This window comes from Rhea americana, unplaced genomic scaffold (assembly GCF_003343005.1).
Source record: "Rhea americana isolate MKP2758 unplaced genomic scaffold, rheAme1 scaffold_227, whole genome shotgun sequence".
NCBI classification, from domain to species: domain Eukaryota; kingdom Metazoa; phylum Chordata; class Aves; order Rheiformes; family Rheidae; genus Rhea; species Rhea americana.
The window spans coordinates 138999-161993 of record NW_028186343.1 but is presented as its reverse complement, the minus strand read 5'-3'; the positions used below and the strand labels follow the sequence as shown (position 1 = coordinate 161993).

The 22995-nt window shown below is 38.2% G+C and overlaps 1 protein-coding gene across 1 annotated transcript; it reads left to right on the top strand.

The window, feature by feature from the left end:
• On the top strand, positions 1-22530 carry PATZ1 (POZ/BTB and AT hook containing zinc finger 1; the record flags this gene model as incomplete). The annotated part of the gene is made up of 6 exons (XM_085305846.1): positions 1-1142; positions 3524-3587; positions 6880-6951; positions 9332-9503; positions 15545-15682; positions 17641-22530. Coding segments are annotated over 6 exons (2007 nt in total), but the record flags the coding sequence as incomplete, so codon positions are not given.
• Positions 22531-22995: the final 465 nt, after the last annotated feature.

Here is a 22995-nt window from a genome sequence, read left to right as displayed (position 1 = left end):
CTGCGCGTCGGCGACGAGAGCTTCCCGGCGCACCGCGCGGTGCTGGCCGCCTGCAGCGAGTACTTCGAGTCGGTGTTCAGCGCGCAGCTGGGCGACGGGGCCGGCGGCGGCGCGGAGGCGAGTGGCGCGGAGGCGGCCGGCGGAGCGGCAGCGGCAGCTGCGGGCGGTGGTGCCGCCGGCGGCGGGCGGGAGCTGGAGATGCACACCATCAGCTCCAAGGTGTTCGGGGACATCCTGGACTTCGCCTACACGTCACGCATCGTGGTGCGGCTGGAGAGCTTCCCAGAGCTCATGACAGCCGCCAAGTTCCTGCTGATGCGCTCCGTGATTGACATCTGCCAGGAGGTCATCAAGCAGTCCAACGTGCAGATCCTTGTGCCACCCGCGCGCCCCGACATCATGCTCTTCCGCCCAGGGGCCGCCGACCTCGGCTTCCCGCTTGACATGACCAACGGCGCCAGCTTGGCACCCAATGGCAACGGCATCGCTGGCATGCCCGAAGATGAGGCCACGCGGGCTGCGCTCTCCGCTGCACAGTCTTCCCTGCCTGTTCTGCAGGGGGTGGACCGCTTGCCCATGGTGGCAGGACCACTGTCCCCACCGCTGCTGGCCTCACCCTTCCAGAATGTCACTGCTAATGCCCCTGCTTTAAGCACCAAGAGGGGCAGAGGACGTCCCCGTAAAGCCAATCTCTTGGACTCCATGATGTTTGGTGCCCCAGGGGGCCTGCGAGAAGCAGGTATCCTGCCTTGTGGCCTCTGTGGAAAAGTGTTTACGGATGCTAATCGTCTTCGTCAGCATGAAGCTCAGCACGGGGTGACAAGCTTACAGCTGGGCTACATAGACATCCCACCTCCAAGACTGGGTGAAAATGGAGTCCCTGGTCAGGATGACCCTGATGCACCCCGAAAAAGAAGCAGGACAAGAAAACAGGTGGCCTGTGAGATCTGTGGCAAGATTTTTCGGGACGTGTACCACCTGAATCGACACAAGCTGTCACACTCTGGCGAGAAGCCGTACTCTTGTCCGGTGTGTGGGTTACGGTTCAAGCGGAAAGACAGGATGTCCTATCACGTTCGATCTCACGATGGCTCTGTGGGAAAACCCTACATCTGCCAGAGCTGTGGAAAAGGCTTCTCCAGGTAAGAGGGAACTTATGAGAATCATAGACCTCAACAAAGACCTGGGAAGTTAGCTGTCTCATCCCTTGGGAAACAAGAACAATCTGTACTTAGGATAGGTTGACTGTTCCAGTTTAAAATGTCTTGAGAAATGAGACTTTCAWCGTTTCCATTGGGAGGCTATTTCAAGAGACTGCTCTTGAAAGGATTTAAAAGTAATTAAGAYGTGGAACTGGGAGTCACTTGGCTTCTGGGTAACATTCCCAGCTTTGTCCCAGACTTAGTATATGTGTATCCTTGGGCAAATCAGTTAGTCTCTCCCTCAAATGACTCTTCTGTCAAATGGGTATTGAAATAATTACCTTCCTCACGTAAGTGTCTTGAGACTTCTGATTTGTAAGTAGTTTGAAGGTGCTGTTGAAGTGCAAAATATTAACACATCTCAAGATTATTATTTTTCTAGTATCCATTTTAAATTTTCTTTTTCTTAACTTCCCTTCGTTTCTCTTAGTTCGTAATGTTTTTTATCACCCAAATGTGAAGGAAGAGGTGAGATTTCAAAGGCTGCAGCATCAAGTATCTTTTAATACATGATCTTTGTGTCCTTTGGGTTTACATCCTTCTGAAGGGGATCCTGTTTCTACCCTGCAACATACGTAAGATCTGTGCATTTAATGTTGCTGATTTTTTTTGTTGTCACTTTTTTGTTTGTGGGAGTTAATAAGTAGAGTTGTTTGATACGTGTAGCTGTGTTAGTGGTATCTGACAGTCTGAGTTAATGAATTTGAAACTTTTTTTAGAAGTTCGATGCTCTCTTTGAGGCTAGAAGTAATGTCGGGGGGATGCGAACACTCCATGTTACTTCTATAGCTGAATTTGATTTGCTCTAACAGGAGGGAAAGAATTAAAATAAATACGAGCTGAAAATCTGCTAGCAGTTAAAATTATCCCAACTACATAAGCTTCAGAGTTGTACATCTACTAGCTCTCTTTTTGTCAGAGAGACCTTTTGTTACCCAAACAAATTTTAAACTTAGATTTTTCCTTTAAAAATATTATCACTAATTAGTGGATGCATTTTTCTAAGAACTACAGATTTGGGGATGGAAGGTCATAGACTGGAAATTAATCTGTGTACTAGAAGTAAAAGTATTTTTCTTATTAAAGCGTACCTGACACCATCTGCCAATTTTTATTTTATTTAGTCACACTTAAAGATTTCTGCTGTTGCTGTGTGATAGATTTCTATGAGCAAGGGAAAGTGAAAGGTGTTGAGTACTCGTTTTTCTCAATGAGTTAAYGTGAACAGGCGCTAACGGTGTTAGTAAACAACGGAAACATCTACACATCTTTGTAAAATCGAACTAGAGAGTCTTTCTTAAATTTCGGTACTCGATCATAGGTGTTGCACAGAAATGAGCAAAAGAAAAGTTGGGAGTATGGTGTCTAATTTTAGTATCCTTTACTTCACTCAGAAGCAGCACAGCACGTGAGGTTGCTAGGTACTTCTACCTAGAAGGACCCCCAACCAGTCTTTCCGGTTACACAGCTCCAGCCCACTTGCTGGAGCATCAGGTTTAASAGCCAGACTGCAAAGTCTATTTTCTGTCCGCAGTGCGTGAATTCCATCCCACGTCCTCTCATTGGCGCAGCTGGAAAGTTGGGGGAGGAGAGGGTGGAGAACTTGTTTCCAAGCAGTTTTGGCCTCATACAATGAAAAGCTTTCTTCCCACTAGGAGAAACTCCCACCAGGAAAATCTGCAGCTATTCAGTCCTCTCTTCGAAGTAGGCTTTACTGATTGTGAAGAATGGTCTAACTTTTTTTTTATTTTTTCCAGTAATAATTTGCTCTTCCATTGCACCTTCTACTTGGGACCTTCAGAGCACTTTATTTGTATTAATGCAGTCTCCCAACCAAGCTGTGAGTTTGAACAGTATTATTTTCACCTTGCTGATGGAAAATGGGTCACAGCAATAGTCTTTAGAGTCAGTCTTTTTTCACAGAGGTGCTTAAAGTTGGATTCTTACATCCATGTTTGGGACATAAACCCCAAGGGACCAATTTTCAAATATTCAGCAACTGTAAATCAAAGTGCCATGACTGTTTAGATCTAAGCAGATTTTGGAAGGAGACGTGCAAGTTTGAAAACTGTAGTTTGCATTTCCTGTTTCCTCTGATCACTGAGTCCTAATTTCATCCTGAGAAAATGCTACCTTCTTAGCAAGTAGGAGAGAGTATTTATCAAAGTAGAGCCCCAGTTGATGATCTGGTTCTTGAGAAGTTTAAATTTATTGCTGAATTTGTAATATATCCACCACAGGGAACTTCTCTTTTTGGTTAAAATAGTAAWTTCTTGTTTTAGTATTTGTTTTAAGTGTGTATAATTGTATTTTTTTTTAAGGCCAGACCACTTGAATGGACACATCAAACAGGTGCATACCTCAGAGAGACCTCACAAGTGTCAGGTAGGAGTTGGCAGGGTGTTAGATTGATGTTTGTGTAATCTCCTTTTTTTTTTTTTTTTAAGACATTGGATTTATAAGTGTGAATAGAATTAATAAGTATCAGTAAAAAGACCATGAATGTGTGAACTGGGATAAATGTTTGTAAATAAGTGTACAACAGTGACAGCTGCTTTACATCCCTCCCACTCCCCTGGCCCCCTGTGTCATCTGATGTTTTGGTCCTTCTGCCTCCCTCCTCTTCTGCCAGATGTTYGTCCTTGCTACTCTATCCCATTCTGCACCCTGGATCTCATACCCTGCCACTTTGACCCTGGGCTTTGAGTCAATGTCACAAATTATACCCCTTTTTTTCCTTTGGTATTGCAGTGGTAACCAGCAGGAGGCTCCAGTGCTGACTTCGTTTTTTTTTTGTTTGTTTGTTTGTTTGTTTTTTTTTAAGAATAATTTCAAATAAAATTGATAATTTACCATCACTTGCCAAGATGCTCTTTTTTTTTAATCRCATAGCCTTCAGAACATTGCACTGAGCAAAATTGGAAGCTTTTTTTTTTTATCCCGGTGAGAATACAGAAAGCACCACCATGGTATCCTTTGTAATACAATGTCATAATACTGCGTATAGTTTTTTTACAGTTAATAAATTGTTCATCAGGATTTGGAGCAACAAATCAAGAAAGGTCTTCTGTAATTCATTTGTAGAGGGGTTTAAGAGGTACTTGGAAGTATTAATTAAAACAAGTTGAGAATCGGCTTCCATTTTCACGTGCTGTCTTCACGTTGTTGTAGGATAAACTTCTAAAAAAATTGTTCGGCTAACAGTCTCCATGCTTGGTCTCTGAAGGAAGATTTTGTATTTTTTTCTTTTGTTTATTTTAAGAAAGTTGGAACAAGATACCTTCCATTTTCTTTGAAGACAGTGAAGGTTGGAGATTTTTTTTGTTTTAAAATTTCTAAGCACGTTTCATGAACCTAGTCCATCCTGCTTGACTGCTGCCTCCTAATCTTTTTTTTTTCTTATGTCATGTCTCTTGACACACCTTTGCTATATTTCCTCCAAACAGTGAGAGTTTTGGAATGTTTTTGCAACAAGTAATAGAGTGAACAAGTTTTCAGACATACTGAGCCACCTAAAGGTTTCTGTTGACCTCAGTCGTATTTATGGAACCTCAGTACTTTTGAAAATCAGGCCATTGAGCCTTCACATTGATTCATCAGCTTAACCCATCTAAAGTCTTAGGTTGATTTAAGCTTCCTAAGATGATTTAATGCTATAAATTCATTTAAATTRGAAAATTCCACTCACAGTGACCACCTCACAATTTGGGGATAACAAGGCGCCTAAGTCAATGAACTGAAGATGACTGAAGAATTTTAAGAATTTTGCCCATAAGCATGTATTTGTGTGCAGGTACAAAAATGAATATTTAGGACCCCGTATTGTCTTTTGCCAGTTGATACCTGTTACATTTTTAAAAGTTTTTTTTAATTGTTTTAAGAATCTTAAATATATGTGCTGTCTAAGCATGAATCAGAGAATGCGCTCAGAACTAATAAGTCAGGGAAAATGGAAATCGTATAGCCCAGCTCAACACTGTCTCCTTGCATGCATGTATTTTGTGACAGTATTTTCTAATAACAGTTTTTCACATTTTGTGTTTGTTGTTTAAAGTGTTGTAATATTATAGGCACTGTTCATTTCATTTTAGAGCTATAGTCTGTAGGTTTTAAGTGTGAGGGCAGAATTGAGRTTGCCTTTTCAGGTTTGATTTGTTCTTCATTTTTGACTGCTTAACCTTGCAAGGTTAACTTTTCATTCATTTCAAACAAGATGTAGAAAATCTGTTTAAAAACCTGCTGCATGTCTTTGCAAAAACTCCTTGACAATATCCTGTCAGATTTAGAAAGTCGTCTTAAATATACACAGATGATATATATGGTACAAACCACAGAAAGAATGCTTTCACACTAAAAATTTGTTTCAAATCTGAAAGCTGAATTGATAAAAATCTCCTTCTGATTATCTTATAACCAGTAACACTTCTGTTCCTTGACATATTTCTAGACACAGGATTTGGCCACTAGGGAGGAAAATAGCTTATATTGGCATGTTGTTTCCCCACTTTCTGCTCTGTTTTATTGATTTCATTTGGAAATTTAGGTCCCCATGAGAATAGATTGAGCAGCATTGAGATTCAATATTTTGAATCTGTTGAATTCCTGTTGAAAATGCCTGTTATTGTCAGACTATGTTTACTACAAAAGAGAAGGACTCTTTCTGTAAACAGAAAAGCTTTCCAGAATCCTGTATCCCAGTGGCGTTCTTGGAAGTGACACTATATAATAATTTATACAACGTCCACTAGCCATTTACCTGGGCCCTTCAGGCGTCTTTGCAAACCAGTGTATTTTTTCTGTTGATGTGGCATCATAGTACATTTTGGATTATCAAAACAAAAGCGAGATGGTATTGGCACAACTTTAGGACAGATAAAATGAAACGGTGAGAAGCAGGGTAACTTTAAGTTAAACATAATTGTAACAGCTACAGTTTGCAGTGCTCAGCATGTCAACCTGCACTCATCCCCCTAAAGTAACAGTTGGGCATCACACACATTTTCAAAACTATCCTAAGATTCAGCACCTGTAGCACTGGGTGCTAGACAAAGACCTGACTCCAACTTTTTCATTACTCTTAAAACAGACTCAGAATGGGGAARGAAGGCCTCCAACAGAGCCAGGGCATCTGAGAAATCGTTCCAAGAAGTTGCTTTGGTGTCCAGACAAGACACCAAATGGAACTCTGGATACTTTTCTCCTGGATTATTGTACTAGTGATATTTGAGTTTTAAAAATCTGGCAGCTGAGTTCTTGATGTAGGAGAAGTGGTAAGTCAGTTTGCTAGCTATAATGGGATAGTTCAGCTTGTTGACTTGTCATGGGAAGGGGTGAGGCTGGGTACTGGCTTTTGAGTGTGAATGATGTGAATGTTAGACTGCAGTTTGGGAGGAAACAGTAATCTGAAAACCTGTGGATGGAAAAGGGAAGGGGGAGAAAACGGAAGTTTGTTCATGCTCAGAGGCAAGAGGCAGATTGTTCATCTGGCAATTTAAATAAATAATAATAATAAAAAAGATGCAGGTTAAATTACAAAAAGACTTTTGAAAAATAAAAAATATTTAAAACTATTTAAATTAACCTAAAATTGGCATCCAAAGTCCAGTGCTTTTCCCATTGATTTCAATGCAGAATGAGTTTCTTCCTGTCCTAATTTCTCTTACTTCCTGCCTATTAGCAGGAAAATGGCAGCCACCATGGAATAAGCTCAGAGACATCCACAACCATAGAAAAGTTGAAACTTCAAGAGGTATTTCTTAAACAATGTTTTTTTAAAACTTTATATATATTCTTTTTTATCTATTTATATACCTGTGCAATGTTTGATAGGAAAGCACTGGAGTTTTCTTCTATTATTAACAATTAATGATAAATACTTAGCACTCATTTAGCACTTATCTTATATAAAATAAAACTTTTTACCTTTTTTACTTTTTTTTACTCTATACCTTTTACAAATATTAACTATTTGAATATTAACTTTGGGGTTTTCTTTAAACCTAGTTCTGTCTCCCATTGTTATCATTCAGCTGAACTGGTTCTTGCTTTCTCCACTGGACTTTTTTTTTAAGCTTCTTTGCAGATATACTTAACTATATAGTTTATCCAAAGGTGAACTTTGCAAAACTCAGCAACAAGACTGAGAAATCAAACACAGAAATGATTGTATTGCCTTTCCCTAAGCTTTCCACTTGTTCGGGTTCAATATGGGACAGATCTGTTTTTACTTCTGGCATCCCTGTGTTTATGCGGTTTGTCTCTGGTCTACTTCATAAGCTGATGCATTTCCAGTGCTTTTTTTATGGACACTTACTGAGGCTCAATATTAGAATTATAAATAATGGACMTTTTGGCTGTCATCCTTGATTGTCTAGTAATACGCTTTTAGCTGATACCCAACGGGTTGACTAGTATCAGTCTTGGACTCCTGACTTAAATGAGTCTTTACTTTTAAAAACATTTTAATAAATGAAAGCTGCACCTGTTTTGCTCAGCGCTGTGTCCTGAGATTTTGACTGAAGACAAATCTTTYGTGTTCAAGGGTACGCTACTTTACCACTAGCGATTTATGAATCTTTGCCTGGTGAGCTTAGTTCAACTCTGTGTATCACAGAAATCCAGGTTATTATAGTGTTGTCTTCTTAAATATATTAAATCCTGATCCTATGAGRTGCTAAGTCTTCTGCCTGCTGCAGAGTAGCCTCAGTTCTCTGGGAGTTTACTATACTTAAGCATCTCATAAGATTGAACAAGTACAGTCTGCAGCCTGTTGAAATCGATAGATACTTTCCAGCTGCCTTTTTTTTTTTCTTTGATTAAGCTCTTGATTAAGTTGCATAAAATTATATGGGTTATTCTCTTCTGTAATGACAATTTAATTTACCTTTTTGTAATTTTAGTAGTTGTTACTTTCCAAGTCTATTCTATAGTGAAACAGGTGTCTTGTTTAATTACACATTGATCTTCAAAAAGAATATATCTAGTTCCCATGTAACTTAATATTCTYGTATTATCTCTTAGGGGACTGTGGTTACACATCTTGAACTGCATTTTCCTATGTAAAGGCTACTCCACTGTAAATCAGATGCTGTAGACTCTTGAATGTCACTGTTGCCCACTTGGTGTGGTCATTCTAACATACGTTGCTTTTGCTTTTTTTCCTGCACTTGTGAGCAATGGTTTCAAACTATACCTTTAACTTACTTAATGTGTTGCTGATGAAGTATTACTTTTATTCACACGTTAAAGATACGGCARGCCTTTCAGAATTGGCAGGCCAGTTTAGCAGGCTGTGTACATGGTCAGAATACCTGCCAATTGCTATGATTACAGTAATGGGAGGGAACCCTCCCTCATCTACCATGTGACTTTCCTCCAGGGGGTGGGCAATATTATCTTATGCCAAATCAAACTTGTTTCATGATAGTAAGTGGAATACGATACCTTGATTGGGGTAAGTTATAAAAAGATTGCAGTGTCATGTAGTTATTTTGATATCTGCTCCCTTCTGAGGCTTTGCTTCTACACTTAACTTTTGTCTGCCCTGTCACTGTGGATACCAGGATGGCTGTTTTATAGTGTCTTTTGTCATCTTCTCATCCCAGCCAGTTCGCTGATGCTTCATTTATATGTTGTAGTAGTCCRAAGGGGAGATCCAGTGTAATGAAGTCAGACTGATCAAATCAAAGAGTAAAATTTAGGAAGGTGACAGAGAGGACGTTTTGAGCTGTTTAAAGTGATTTTAATGTCTCAGTGAAATGGCAGGATGCTTACAATAACTAGAGTGGTTTGTGCTATTTCTGTTATTAAATATTACTTAAAGTTTTCATAGCTTCATCCTCAGTGAGAAACTAAGGCTTTACAAATCTGTCTTGATTTAAATTTTACTGACTGTAATATGTTAGAGCTGTTTGCTTGCTTTCTTAATTCTTTTGAGTGGTAACATCACATCTTGTATAGTATATTGGTGATGTGAATTTTCTATTTGTGGGGAAATGACTTGTGCCTCATGTCATTTGTGTAATTGCCCAGGATCTGAGATATTTACTCTTAAAAATACTAAGTAGATTCAACAATATCAGTGTTTTTAGCAGAGTTGATAAGTTACATGGTTCTCATTGTACCTGCAGACTTGTAATGCCTCCTTTGCCACTCGTGACCGACTGCGCTCACACCTAGCATGTCATGAAGACAAAGTTCCATGCCAGGTGTGCGGGAAGTACTTGCGGGCAGCATATATGGCAGATCATTTGAAGAAACATAGTGAAGGACCAAGCAATTTCTGCACTATCTGTAACCGAGGTAATGAAGAAACTGTTACTTTATTTCAGTGGGCTGGGGCAACATTTGAGGGCAGCTGTAAGGCTACCTGATTCTGCCTGCAACAGGAGGAGGTTGTACTGTATGTGTACATGTTCTTTTGTTGTTTCCTTATTGAATACTTAGTTTGAAACTGATCGAGTCATAGGTCTGGCCTTTTTACATGGCTAACAGAACCTGAATAAATTCAGTTTAAATGTGAAGCAAATTATTTTTAGACGGTTTGAAGAATTTTCCTTGTCAAACTGTAAGATCTTTATAAAATAACCACTTTGTGTTGCCACCATACACCTTTTTTCCAATACCTTGTTGGAACTGAGTCCTGCATTCAGTTTCAGAGAAGARTCTTTCAAATACACACCAAGTTGAAACTGATAACTGTACATGAAAGAGCTACGTGATGTTATCAGTCTTGTTTAACCTCCTGGTGCAGCAGTAGAGTCAAGCTGCTCCTTCCTCTTTACCCCAAAAATGGCTTTGTACTAACTTACATTTCTAGAACTAATCTTGTAAAGAAGAGCATGAGTAACAATTTTATTTATATAAATACAGTTTTGGAAGCTTTTCTGTCTGAAGGCTGTACTCTCCAATTGAAGAAAGAGTTGTAGATTTAGGCATTGTAGGATGTAAAGCAAGCTGGATAAATTTCAAAAACAAAAAAAAGTCATTTTGTCTTACCAATATCTTTTATTTATTTATTCTGAATGATGAATATACAACTWCAGAGTATACTGTTGTCTCACACAGACGTACTGGAGTACCTAATGACTGTAGGAGGAGGTTGCTGTTGTGTTTTGGGATCTGATTCTTGTTTTTTCTGATGAGCTAGTTTGTGATAACAGGCATTCACTTCTCTAATTGAAGAGAGGTGCAATCTTTTGAGAGAGTGTAGATGTTCTTTCTGTATTTAATATGAAGACTGTACAGGAATGGAACTTTTGGGTGACTAGGAGATGATGAGTAACTTGAGGCATTAAATTGTAAAGGAGACGTTTTCCAGTAGTTGAACCATTTGTTAGGTCTTGAAAGTGGTATTARCAGTTCTTGTGGAGAGGACATCTGGGTTGAAAATCTTAAGATTCTTAAATTCCAGGTAGATACAAAATGAAACATGGCCACTTTTCAGGTAAAGGTCCATCTTCTGAAAAGCTGCTTAAACTTACCAAATTCTTTTTGCAGTAACAAGACAGGGCTTCGATCTTGGATAGGGTCTTCTGTCCTGCTTTCCTTCGGTTGAACATGGTTCTGAACAAGAACTCACTGGTTGAGGGRAATTGTTATGTTCCCAGGGTTTGTAAGCCTGAGTTTCACCTTGAATACCACTGGATGTCACTGCAGCTCTTCAGAAATTCAGCCAGCATGACAAAGACTGGTTTGGCATTCAAACAATGAAATGATTAGGAGGGTTATTCACGTTTTACAGATTGAAACGTACACTGGAAATGTGAATAAAATGTACACTCCTATGTGGAAGGATAGGGAACCGGTTGTACAGCAAAGTATAAGCAGCACCCTACTTTCCTCCTGTAGCTTGTGTATTTCATATGTGTTGTCAGTGACAATTTAGTCTGCTGCTGTGATTTTCAGTTCACATCAGTAACAAACAATAATTAATCTGTTAAATTGTTAAATATTTACCTTTTGTTAACATTCAAGGGAAAAAGAAGTTACAAACTGGATTTGTGAAACAATTGTGTTATGTATTCAATATTATATCCTGTGAATTCTGATTACAGCTTTATGATCTATGGTGTCAGGATTTATAATTGTGTTCTAAAATCAAAAGGTAATGTTTATTGTTCTAAAAATCTTTTAAATTGTAGGGTATGGAGATATGCATCATGCTGGAAAATTTCTGAATTAAAACCTCTCTTTAATAGGGAGTGAGATGACTGCCCACTGTGACCGTGCGATGGTTATGGTGCTCGTGCTGTAGAATTTTGTTTTATTTTCCCCTCAGCTAATGTGCTGGTGTATTTTTGAATGGAAACTTAATTGATGTTGGATACAGTAATTGTCAAGGAAGAAGACAAAGATTTTTAAAAACTCTTACAGAGAGAAGTTTGGATGCTGACAGGAAAAAAAGCTCAGGACTCTGAAATGGATGAAAAGGTGGCTCTTACACAGCTAGACATATCCTAATGTTAAAGTCAGAATGGGAAGTACAGGCTTAGCATCCATCACTTATCTCATCAGACTGTGGAATTTAATAAAGTGTATCTTGCTCTCTTAAAGGTTTAATGGATTTAGTAGATAGGGAAATCAGTACCTTGACTGAAAGCAATAGCCACTGGTTTACTACAAAAGACGTGTTCCCATTTGCTGATCTTATTTATTAACTTACTTATTTTAGGAATGGCTATATAATCTCCAAGAATTACCATCTATAAGTTGATTGTTTTTTTCCAGGTTAGGATCTTTCTGCTTAGAATAATTATGTAAGCAATCACGTATTTCAGTTAGGGAAGCCATGCAGCGTTTTTTTCTGAAAAGAGGTATTAAAAAAAAAAAAAATACAGTATACTAAGTAGTTAGATTTCTGAGTTTTTGCAGTTAGGAAAACACTTTTCACAAAATCTATCTCAAGATTTGTATCTGTGCCCAGTGAGAAAGACTACTAAGTTAGAGGGCAGCCATCCTGCCCTCCTATGTTAGTAGTTCTTTTATTTTATGACATGACACAGATAGACATTTCCCCCTCAAAAAAAGAAAAAAGTTTTTTAGATTATTTTGAAAGTTCTTCAGTTCTTGTTAATGTTGATTCATTCAAATGAATGTTATTTTTAAGAATTCAACAAATGTGTGCTCATGAAATCTAGGCATCATTTTAAGACAAATTCTCTTCAATCTGTTTATATTAAAAAGACCTGTTACTGCTTAGTCATTGCATATTCTTCTCTTACCATTCTTAGTAATTTGATTAGTGTGTGTATGTGTTGGGGTTCTTTTTTGTATCCAAAGAAATTAAAAGGAGATTAGTCACTTAAGTCTAGAGCTGGTACTTTTGTAGTGAGGTGTAGCAGTTAATAAGAGATGTCCATTTCTGTACATATGCATTGTCTGTTTCACAGAAACCAAGTAAGTTAGCATAAGAGTAAATTTTCCTATGACACATTAGATGGAACATTTTTTACTATAAGATGATTTCTTTCATTTTTCATGTTGGATGAAGGGTCGATTAAAGCTAGAAGCATACTCCAGGTGTTCTAGATAAACCCAAAGTAGAATTTTTGAAACAGGAGCAGCCTGCAATTATTTCTATGGCCTGTCTCCTTATAGGTGGTATCTAAGAGATCAGGAAATAGATCTCATTTATAGGAAGCAGGCCATTTCCTTTTTAGCATGTTTTTGATGTTGGTTCCTCTTGTTTGAAGAAATATTTAATCTGCAAAGCTGTGAGATACGTACGGATAGAGCAATAAATACATTCCTCCTTTAAAAAATGAAAAATACTCCCACTTTATCCTTTGCATTATCCTGATTTTGTTTTTGAAGAATTTAACAAGTAGAGGATTACTGTTTAGGAATCACCTTCATTTCTTCCTAGGGCAGGCATTCATAATTAAGGCCTGGTAATATAAGCCATCGTTAGTGTCTCAGAAAAAAATTAGGATGAAACTTAAAAAAAATCTCACTTTAACCAGTTTCCTGTGAAGCAGTTTGCATTCTTACTGGTTTGATGGAAGTTGATGACTCACACTTTCATCAGTCAAGTGCATAAAAGGGGGCTAACACATTTTGCATGCAATTTTCATTATATGTAGCAATGTAGTCTGCAAATAAAATTGCAGAGGTCTGAAAATACAGCATATTGCAGAGATTCTGACTCTAGATTTTCTTGTGTCAGTTGTAGTATAGGACAACACTAAATAYCTGTATGTATGTAGTCCTCTCTTATGGCAGTTGGCTGTGAGATTTTGATGAATTGCTATATGAAGAGGCTTATCTCTTCATGTATGTAGTCATTGGACACTGGTATGAAATAAGGGAAGTACCTTATAGTTGGAAGTATCACTGTTTTAGCCATACATTGTTTCCTTCTACCAGTCAAAATTTGGTTTTTTTTTCTAGCTGTAGTGAATTTTAGTAGATAGAGAAATACGTTTTCTGGTGGAATTCTATGTCTGAAGGTAGATCTTGCATCATTTCAGAGAATATCCTTATCTGAATTCCACAGATGACTTGGCCTAGATGATTTGGCTCCCTTGTATTTTGTGAGTTGTTTTTGTTGGTTTGTTTAATTATGGTTTTCTTGTTGGATCTATTTTCTGTACTTTTATTGTCAACTCAGAGGTCTGCAGTAGCTGTTATTTCATTCTTACACTGAATATACTGAATTTCATTCAGTAGCTTTGTTCATTCTCAGCAGCTTGCCATTTTCCCATCTGGCAGATTGTTGTGGAGTTCTGTCTTGTCTTGTAAGTGCTGTATATGCAATTCTTAACTTCTGCAATTTGTAATAACTTCTGAAGACTCTTTGACCACAGGTTCTAAGAAGAATCTTTTCAGAGGGAAATTCAGTAGGTTAGGCACAGGGAATTCTAGTGTGACAGTACATTCATTATTATGTTCAGCGCCTGAATATAATGGCTGCTTTCAAAAAATTTACCCCAGAAAGGTGTGCCAGTATTGATTTTTCTCGCTTTCTAATAAATTGTTTCATATCACCAAATTTAAAAGCAGTTATATCACTATAAAAATGGCTTTGCAGTAGTATATCTATTCATTTTTGAAGTGAAGTATTGGCATGAAAGTTGTCTTGCAAGGGCTTCTGGACATGCTGTATTAGTTTAAAAAACAGTACAAATCTATGGAGACCTTGCTCACATTAGTAACAAAGATTTAAGTCTTGTTTTTTCTCTATTCAGAAAGGGAACCTGAAGCTCTGTCTGTGATAGTGGAACTTGTAGTGTGTTCTGAGTTCTTAAAGGAAAATCTAACATGAAAATACCGTAATATTCTGTTCAGAATTTAAAAATTAAGGTGGTTGTTAATAGGCTTGCCTGTGTAGAAATTCTTCAGAATTTTGCCTCTTCGTGCTTTGTGTATAGCCCAAATGGTTCTAGTACTAATTGCAAAWTTTTTTAAAATCTGACTTTAAAAACATTCTAAAATATATTTGAGAGGATTTATTGCATAATAGGAAAAGATCATAGTTGTGAGACTTAAATATATTTAGATATATAAAATAAGATTAAAAAAGCACGTACTCAAATGTCAAAAACTATTGTGTTTCTAAATCAGTGGTTTACAATACATGTTTTTAATTTCCATGTTTTAGGTTTACAAGTCAGAGCTAATAGATGTTTTGAGATTTTCATCAAGAAAAAATAATTTTTCCAAAGTTGTGTTGACTGCAGACAATCTGAGGTTTTTAAAACTCAGAGTGAACTGAATGAAGGAAATATTATTTCTCAAAATTTTCTATAGAATAAAATTATATACTTTTTAAAAAAACGATAGTTTTAACTTTCTGCCTTCCAGGAGTCATTCATTATAAATGCTAGAAACCTAAGGGTAAGCACACTAAGTGCTAAAAGGGGGTGTTATTGAATGGCATTCCTTCAAAACTTAACAGCTTGAAAGAAACCATTTTAAACTACCTCTCAAAAGTACATSAAAAAGTGAAGTCATTTTTTATTAAGATAAATGAAGCCCGCACAAACTGGTGAAGAGACATAGGTGCCCTTTGTGTTGTGTCTCTTCTGCCTTTTTTCCTAAACATTTCATGTGATCTACTAGTTTTTTTAACATAGGATCTCTTTCTCAAGGAGGCTGTTACTCTTTCATCATGACTTCCAAAAAGCAAATGAAATGAAGTCTAATGAAGGGTATGCATTGGATTTATTGCCTGATTATTATGTCTAGGGATCTTACTTGAGCATGTTATAGGTAACAAGAAATTAAGCTAGTATAATGGCAACTTTGTAATAGGGAGTAGGAGCAAGAGAAAGATAAGAACAGGCAAGGCAGATGTGTGTCTTTGCTGGTGGCAGGATCTCATCTCCTTTTATCTTGTTTAGGTTTCTCCTCTGCCTCCTACTTAAAGGTCCATGTTAAAACCCACCACGGTGTTCCCCTTCCCCAGGTCTCCAGGCACCAGGAGCCCATCACGAATGGGGGAGCAGCGTTCCACTGCGTCAGGACCTATGGCATCAAAGGCAAGAGACTCCCTGCTCTGCACCTTGCTGCTCTGTGCAGAACTTTGTGTTGTGGGATGTTGGGCTGGGCACGAGGAAGGGGAGGGAGGAAGGACAGGGAAAATACTAGGAAGCAGTTTAAGGAGATGCAGAGAAATCATGTAGGATCATGTATGTAGGATGTAATGTCTATGCTTGGATACCAGGTTTGACAAGTCTGGGGGAGTGAGGTGGGCAGATGAGGGTACTTGAATTCTTGGTAGTTTCTTTCATTTTAGTGATGGAAAAGGCCATGTTAGTTCATCTTGACCATCTTCTTAGGAGCAATCAGGACTTGAATTTTACCTGAGGGATGCAGATCTTTGATAGTGACATAGTCCAATATACTTGTCTTGCGTCAAACCGTGTTTCTGGYTTCTGGTGAAGAAAGGGGAGCCACAGGCTGCAGTTCCTAAAGGTTCTTGATGGTGAAAGCAATATCCGTCCTCAGACTGATGAGGAACCATGCAACTATCTAGTTAAGCTTCTACTTTTTAATGCTGTTGTTGTGGAGAAGTAGAAGATGAAAATAGTGCTATTATTTTTTTTGTTTTTAACCTGCCATTACTTCCTGCAAAAACAAATATAAAAATTACTTTTGTAAGAATAACTAAAGAGTATTTAATGTCTGAGTATGTAAAATTCTGTGTTATTCTATGTAGATAGCTTGCTTTTTGCTTCTTGGTTCTGAGCTATCAGTATGCCAGGTGAAGCTGAAACAGCAGAAAATTCTTTGAAACCATGTTTGTCCCAGAAAGTTATGGCTGCTCTTGCCAGGGAGAATGTAGTAGTCTGGATTAAACAAAGTCTGTGTTCTGCCTTATGCCAATGGAATGCTGCAGCTCGGGGGGAAGGGAGTGTTTTTTTTTTGTTTGTTTGTTTTTTGTTTTTTTTTGTCCTGTTGAAGTCCTCACAGAGTTACTATACCAGCCCATTGGTTCTGGATGGTGTGCTGATTTAACAAGAGATTTACTCTAGTTCAGTGGTGTATTGATTTCATGCGTAACCTGTTTGGTTCGTAATGCTGAGTCCAGAGCAAATCTATCCTTTGGATTGTGCCAAGTGCTGCTTTGGTCTTTTAGAGGTAGCAGTTGATACAGCTTATTTGTATTCAAAGACTTGTTTAGGGAGTACGTCTGAGTTTCCCACGCTCATTCATCTGTGCTAGGCAAAAAGTGTGGACAAACTTTCTTGGCATAATGTCAGAGAAGAATGGGGAACACTCCAAACACACCAGTGGCTTTGCCAGGATATGTATCCAAATGACTTAAAGTAGTGTCTCTAAACTCCTTCCTACTTCATGCTACGATGTTTAAGGGTGGAACAATTTTAAGTTATGAAGTCTGCATCTTAACAGCTTTGTACTTAACTTGTAAAAAGGAGCCCCACCAAATTAAATACAATTGCACCTCTGAGATTGCTGTAGGTCCCTACTGCTTTGCTCAGATATTAATAGATGAAGTATTTCCATCTTTCTTCACAGCTTGTCATAGCCTGTTTTAATTTATTAAATTTCTAGGCTCTTCCTGGAAGTATTAGCTAAATTTCAGAAGTATGGGAAGTGATTTCTGTAGTTAAAAACTCATTATCAGGTCTACATTTTTATGATGCCTGAAGTATAAACTTCATAAGACACCTTTTGGGATTAAAAGTAGTATTATATAAACCCGAGGCATATCATGGATGTGCTCACTATCATTATAAATCCTTGATTAAAAATCTGAATGTGCTGTGATAGCAACCATATTGTTTGTAAAGAAAACTGTGGTCAAGGACTTTAGAATGCAGGAGATTGCAATGCTAAGTGTATTTTGTTCTTTCATGATGGGCATTAATGAATCAGGTGGTAACTGACATGACCTATTTGAATGCTTCTTAAATAAATGTTTTGGGCAGGTGAGGTTCTGAAAATTTCTTTCTCTTCTTTTCTTTTCCCATAGAAGGCCAGAAATGTTCACATTCGGACCCGATTGAGAGTTCTGATTCGTATGGAGACCTCTCTGACACCAGTGACCTCAAGACTCCTGAGAAACAGAGCACCAATGGGTCCTTCTCCTGTGACATGGCAGTCAGCAAAAACAAAATGGAGACAGAGGGAGAGAAGAAGTACCCTTGCCCTGAATGTGGCAGCTTTTTCAGATCAAAGTCTTATCTGAACAAACATATACAGAAAGTTCACGTCAGGGCTCTTGGTGGCCCATTGGGGGACCTTGGTCCTGCTCTAGGATCCCCCTTTTCACCCCAACAGAACATGTCTCTCCTGGAGTCATTTGGGTTTCAGATCGTCCAGTCAGCATTTGCATCATCCTTAGTGGATCCGGAGGTCGACCAGCAACCAATGGGGCCAGAAGGGAAATGAGATCAGTTTGACCTTAACAAAGCAAAGCAGCAGTCTGGCTATAATGATAAGATGCTGTGAATGAAAGAGAAAATAATGAAATTTGGTTCTATAGCTGAGATTTTTTTTATTCATTTTAGCTTCCCTTTTTGTCTCATGCCCCACCCTACCTTTAAACCATCACTGATGAGAGGGAGAAAAGGCTTCTTAACTGATGAATTACAAAAGATCGTGACCTTGAATAGGAGACATGTTCTAAAACATCAAATAGAGCTTTAGAGGCTTCTGCCAGTGTTCCATCATGATCTTCTAGAATAAACAAAAGTTGCCAGCACTGATCTGAGAATTAGAGACAGTCCTAGTGACTTAGGCACCTGGGGAACTACAGTTTATGCTTTTGTTCTCTCTCTATTCCCCACCTTCCCTAACCCACCCCAGAAAAACACAGTAAGTTTTAAAACCAGACCCATTTTTGACTGAATATAACATTAAAGAAAAGCCCCATAGCACCTAGCAGGTTACAATGCAGTTGTCCTTTTATAAACTGAAAGACTTTAAGAAGGTGAGAGAATTCAAACCCCTTCTGCAATTTGTGAGGCTGTGAGTGCTGCAGCAGGACTGAACTGCTGAGGAAAAATCACCATTCAGAACAGGTTGTTTTTTGTTACTTTTAACCATTAAACTTGCTGTCAGGTTTTTAATTCTCTATTATTATTATTATTATTATTTTAGGACCTGTTGTAGTGAATTGCTACTGAAAAGCCGGTCTAAGGCGATATACAGAGCACTCTTAAAGCAGCAGTCACATTAGGGTTAGTATTAATTTTTTTAGATGTATCATAATTAATAACTTGGCTAGTTGATTGTTTTAAGTCTATGAAAGAAATAGTTTTATGCAAAAAAAAAGAAAAAAAGTAAGGAAGAAAAAAATACCATTGCAGTCTGCTTGACTGGTGCTCATTTTTCATGTGGGGACCTAGAGTATAAACATGATCAGCTATTGGGTAAACTCTATGTACCACTGACTTGTTTAGTGTGAATAAACCCGGGGGTTCACAGAGTGATTTTGGTTTAATTGGATTGGACTCTATTAAAGAAGTTAGTATGTTACTTCATATCCCCTCGTTTTGTCTGGTTTTTGAGCAATTTAGCCACCTGTCAAAAAGGTGTGCAAATGAGAACCAGTAAGTAGGACATTAGTCCCTTTCTTGACTGTACTGTACTCTCAGTGACCTGGACTTTTGGGCTTCAGTACTGCTGTCCTGATTGGCCTTTAGTCAGGTTTGCAAAAGCCAGTCTTACTCCTTTCTTTTGCAAAGAAGGGTTTCTACTGTAAGAGATTGGAACTGCAAGCAGCAGATCTCTGAAAAAGAACTGATTACAAAATACAAAGAATCTGGGCTCGAGGCTATTGGAGATTCCATTTCATCTGAAAATACCACTTGTGCAGAAATAGTGTCCCTTTTTGGCCCTCCCTTTTCTCCCAGTGTAACTTGTCAAAGTCTTTATGTACCAAACCCAGGTATAAATGTTGTATAATAATTGAACACAGGGTTAGGAGTTAGGAATACTCTGAGTTATAATTATGGTTCTGCTGTTGATGCTCAAGGTCACATAGGACAGCTCACTGAATTTATTCCTTAATTCCCTATCTCCAAAATTAAGAGTTTTCTCTGCATCACCAGATTGTTGTAAGGGTTAACCAGCAAAAGTTTAAGCAGTGATTTGGTTATGTAGGCTGCTATATATCTACTGAATATTGCTAGAAGGGCCCAGATGAAGAGCAGAGTCCCACACCAAACTTCCATTCTATGAAACAATAGCTGTCTCCATCATTAATACAGTGCTGGATCAGGATAGACTACTACAAGCCAGGACCTACATCCTCTATAGGATGTACGTCTCTTTAAAAGGCAAACATTGCCACAAGATGCTGTTGTGGCAGTCTGCATTGCCCAGTTGTTCCTAATCCAAATCCTGCAACTAGTGCATAGCTTAATTAAGACATTGGGGGATACATGTGATACTTTCTTTTTTGCTTGTTCTTGAGTATTTTAAATCAAGGATGAATAATCAATGGCTTTCTCTTTATAGCACCAGCACTTTCTAAATTGAGAGCATGTTGCTGTGGACTTGACATTTTGCTATTAATCTGGCTTAGGAGACTGAAGGACATGCTCTTCTCCATTCATCTTCCCCCAGAATCCCTGGAGTAGGTATGACGCTCTTTTTAAAAGGGGGTAAAAAAAACACACAAAACTTCAAACTAAAGCTTCATGGAGTTGCTGTTGCTGCACTGATAAGCTTAGTGGACAAGCAGAAACAGAACATTTCAGAAAGGTAACAAGCATTTTAAAATACCTTACTAATCTAGACTATGACCAGACAACCCTGTAAGCTGCCAAGTCTTGCATCTGATAGGAGCAAGTCAAGATATAGCAGGCTTCCCAGTCAGCAAAACAGTTCATCGGGATCAGCAAATGCAACTGCAGCTACACTGACTTACTGATAACTCATGTTTAAGATGCCAGAAGTAAGCCAACAGGAAAATGTCTGCTGAATTCAAGCTGTATCCTGAAAAGAGTTTCAGAAGAGTTTTGTGTTGCCTATCTGGAAATTGCTGTATAATTGAACCTAGGATGGGAGGAGAAAGGAGTTTTAAGTAAAAAGGATATAGGAAGTTTCTGTCTCCAGTGTTCCTATATGCACTTGAAGAAAGTGCATTAGTCATAAAATTAAATTCCAAGTGCCAAGTCTGGAAAAAAGGGCACTTTCATCCTAGTTTTAGCTCCACTGACATCAGTGTTACTAGCAAGATGAATTTTGGCCATGTGTATGGGAATTAATTTTGAATGCTACAGAATTTGACCTGATGAAGCAAAAGCCTTGAGCTAAAAAAGAAACCTTCTGAAACACTAGCCGTGCATTTTGCCTGTCAAAGAAAATGCTTACTAAGTTGGCATGAACAAATGGAATTTAAGCTGCTTACCTCTCAGTCTAGTGGACAGGGAAACAAATAGACAGTAATTTAACAATCCTGAAATGGCAGTTCTGGATCATCTGGTGTAAATGGGAGAGATTTGCACCAACACAGTGAGCAGTGCAGACTAATACCAACAATGTAGGAAAACAAGTATTTAGCAGTTGTGTGTTTTGAGAGCTCTTGGCTTCTTTGGGGGCACATTATTCATTTTTTGATAGGAATTTAATCAACRTACAGATTCTTTATGTTCTCTACTTTGGGAAATGTCTGCTTCTCATAGAGCAGAAGACAGGTCCAGACAGAAAACTTGGCCTCAAGTTCAGAATTCAAAGGGACATACTTAACATGCCCTGAGCTGCAATCTCACTCAGCTTTGTTTCTGTTGTGTTTTTCGGTGGCATATTGGTATATAGGTGATGATTCTTTTTTGGGGACAGCTCATCTTTCCTTATATTCTTTGATGAGATTGCAATCCAGTGTTTGAGTCAGTACACTACTCTGCCAAGAAGTGAACTTCAGATCATACAGATTTTGCTAACCAAAACAGTAGTACTTCTTTGTATTACAGAGATACTTAAACCCTTCAGCTGAGGCTCAGACCCTTGTGTATGAGATGCAATGAAAACGTACAAGAAAGTTCCTATCTTGAACAATTTATGATCTTAAAATAAAGACAGGACAAGAAAGAAATAGTTACTCTCATTTTATGGATTAATGAGTGAAACACAGGAGTAACTTAAAAACACTTGCATACATGCTTAAATGTGGTATTGAATTTAGGTGCTCAGACTTACCAAGGTTTCTCTTGTTGCCTAATTTTATCTATACATGCTGCAGTAAGTGTCATTTGTATTTGCCATGGGCTAGACGTGTGCAAACAGACTACTGGTGTGGCTCATCTGATGCACAGTAATGTGATAGAGTGTGAGTTCTTAGTCTTAAGTGATTTGCCTATGACTAGGTCAAAATTGATTGCAGAACCAGAAATTGAACCCAGATTTTCCTTCTCTCAATCCAGTGCCTTAACCATAGTAGAACAAAATATTACGTGTTTGAGGGATTGTTTTGTTTGTTTTTTAAAGCCTAGAACTATAAGATGGTGTGGAGTTGGTCTTTATACCAATCTTTGGAATAATTGCAAATGCCCAGTCACAGTTTTAGACCTGGTTTGAATGCCGGTGATTTAGGGAATAATTTCCCAAGCATTCCCTAAAATTATTATTCCTCTCTCGACTGCTATCAGCCGTAAGGAATGACTTGAATAGAAGAACTATGTAACTGAATGTCTATCTAACTCAACTAATTGAATTAATAGTATGAAAGCTAACCTAGATTTTGTAGGCTCTGTTGTAACATTAGTGTCTTGTTTTTTAACTAAATCTTTGTTCCTAGAAATCAATATCTGAACTTATGTGTTGAGTCTGGAGTGGGGTACCACTTTCAGCTTTAATTTTTTTAAGGTGCTTGCTTGAGGAAGTAGATGCCAAAGTAAATTTCAAAGGAACTCCAGACTTCAGTGTTGGAGGAATGAAAAGAGAGCGAGAGCTCTGGGCTTCATGAGAGATAAATGGACAAAGTAAAAACCAGCTACTAAATTTTTATATAATGGGAACAGGAAATGCTTTTCTTTCACTCTCAAATATAGTAGAATATTTTCAATTGTTTAGGATGACAGAAACTCTGAGAGCAAGTGCCAAACAAAACTGTGGAATGTGTTGGCTTTTTCAGCGTTATGAATATACCTTAGCAGCATTATGAATATTTTAACATAAATTAAGCCAGCTTTGCACCATTCATCTTTTGYCTGGGCACAGTACCTGAGTTTTAATTGAATAGAATATAAACTCACATTGAATCTCTGAGCTTGGCTCTCAGTTCCATCCCAAGAGAAAGAACAAATCAGCAAAGAGGGGAAAAAATAGTAGGACTTAAAAGGAAAAACAGATTTGGGAAGAATCCCATGTCAAGGAAAAA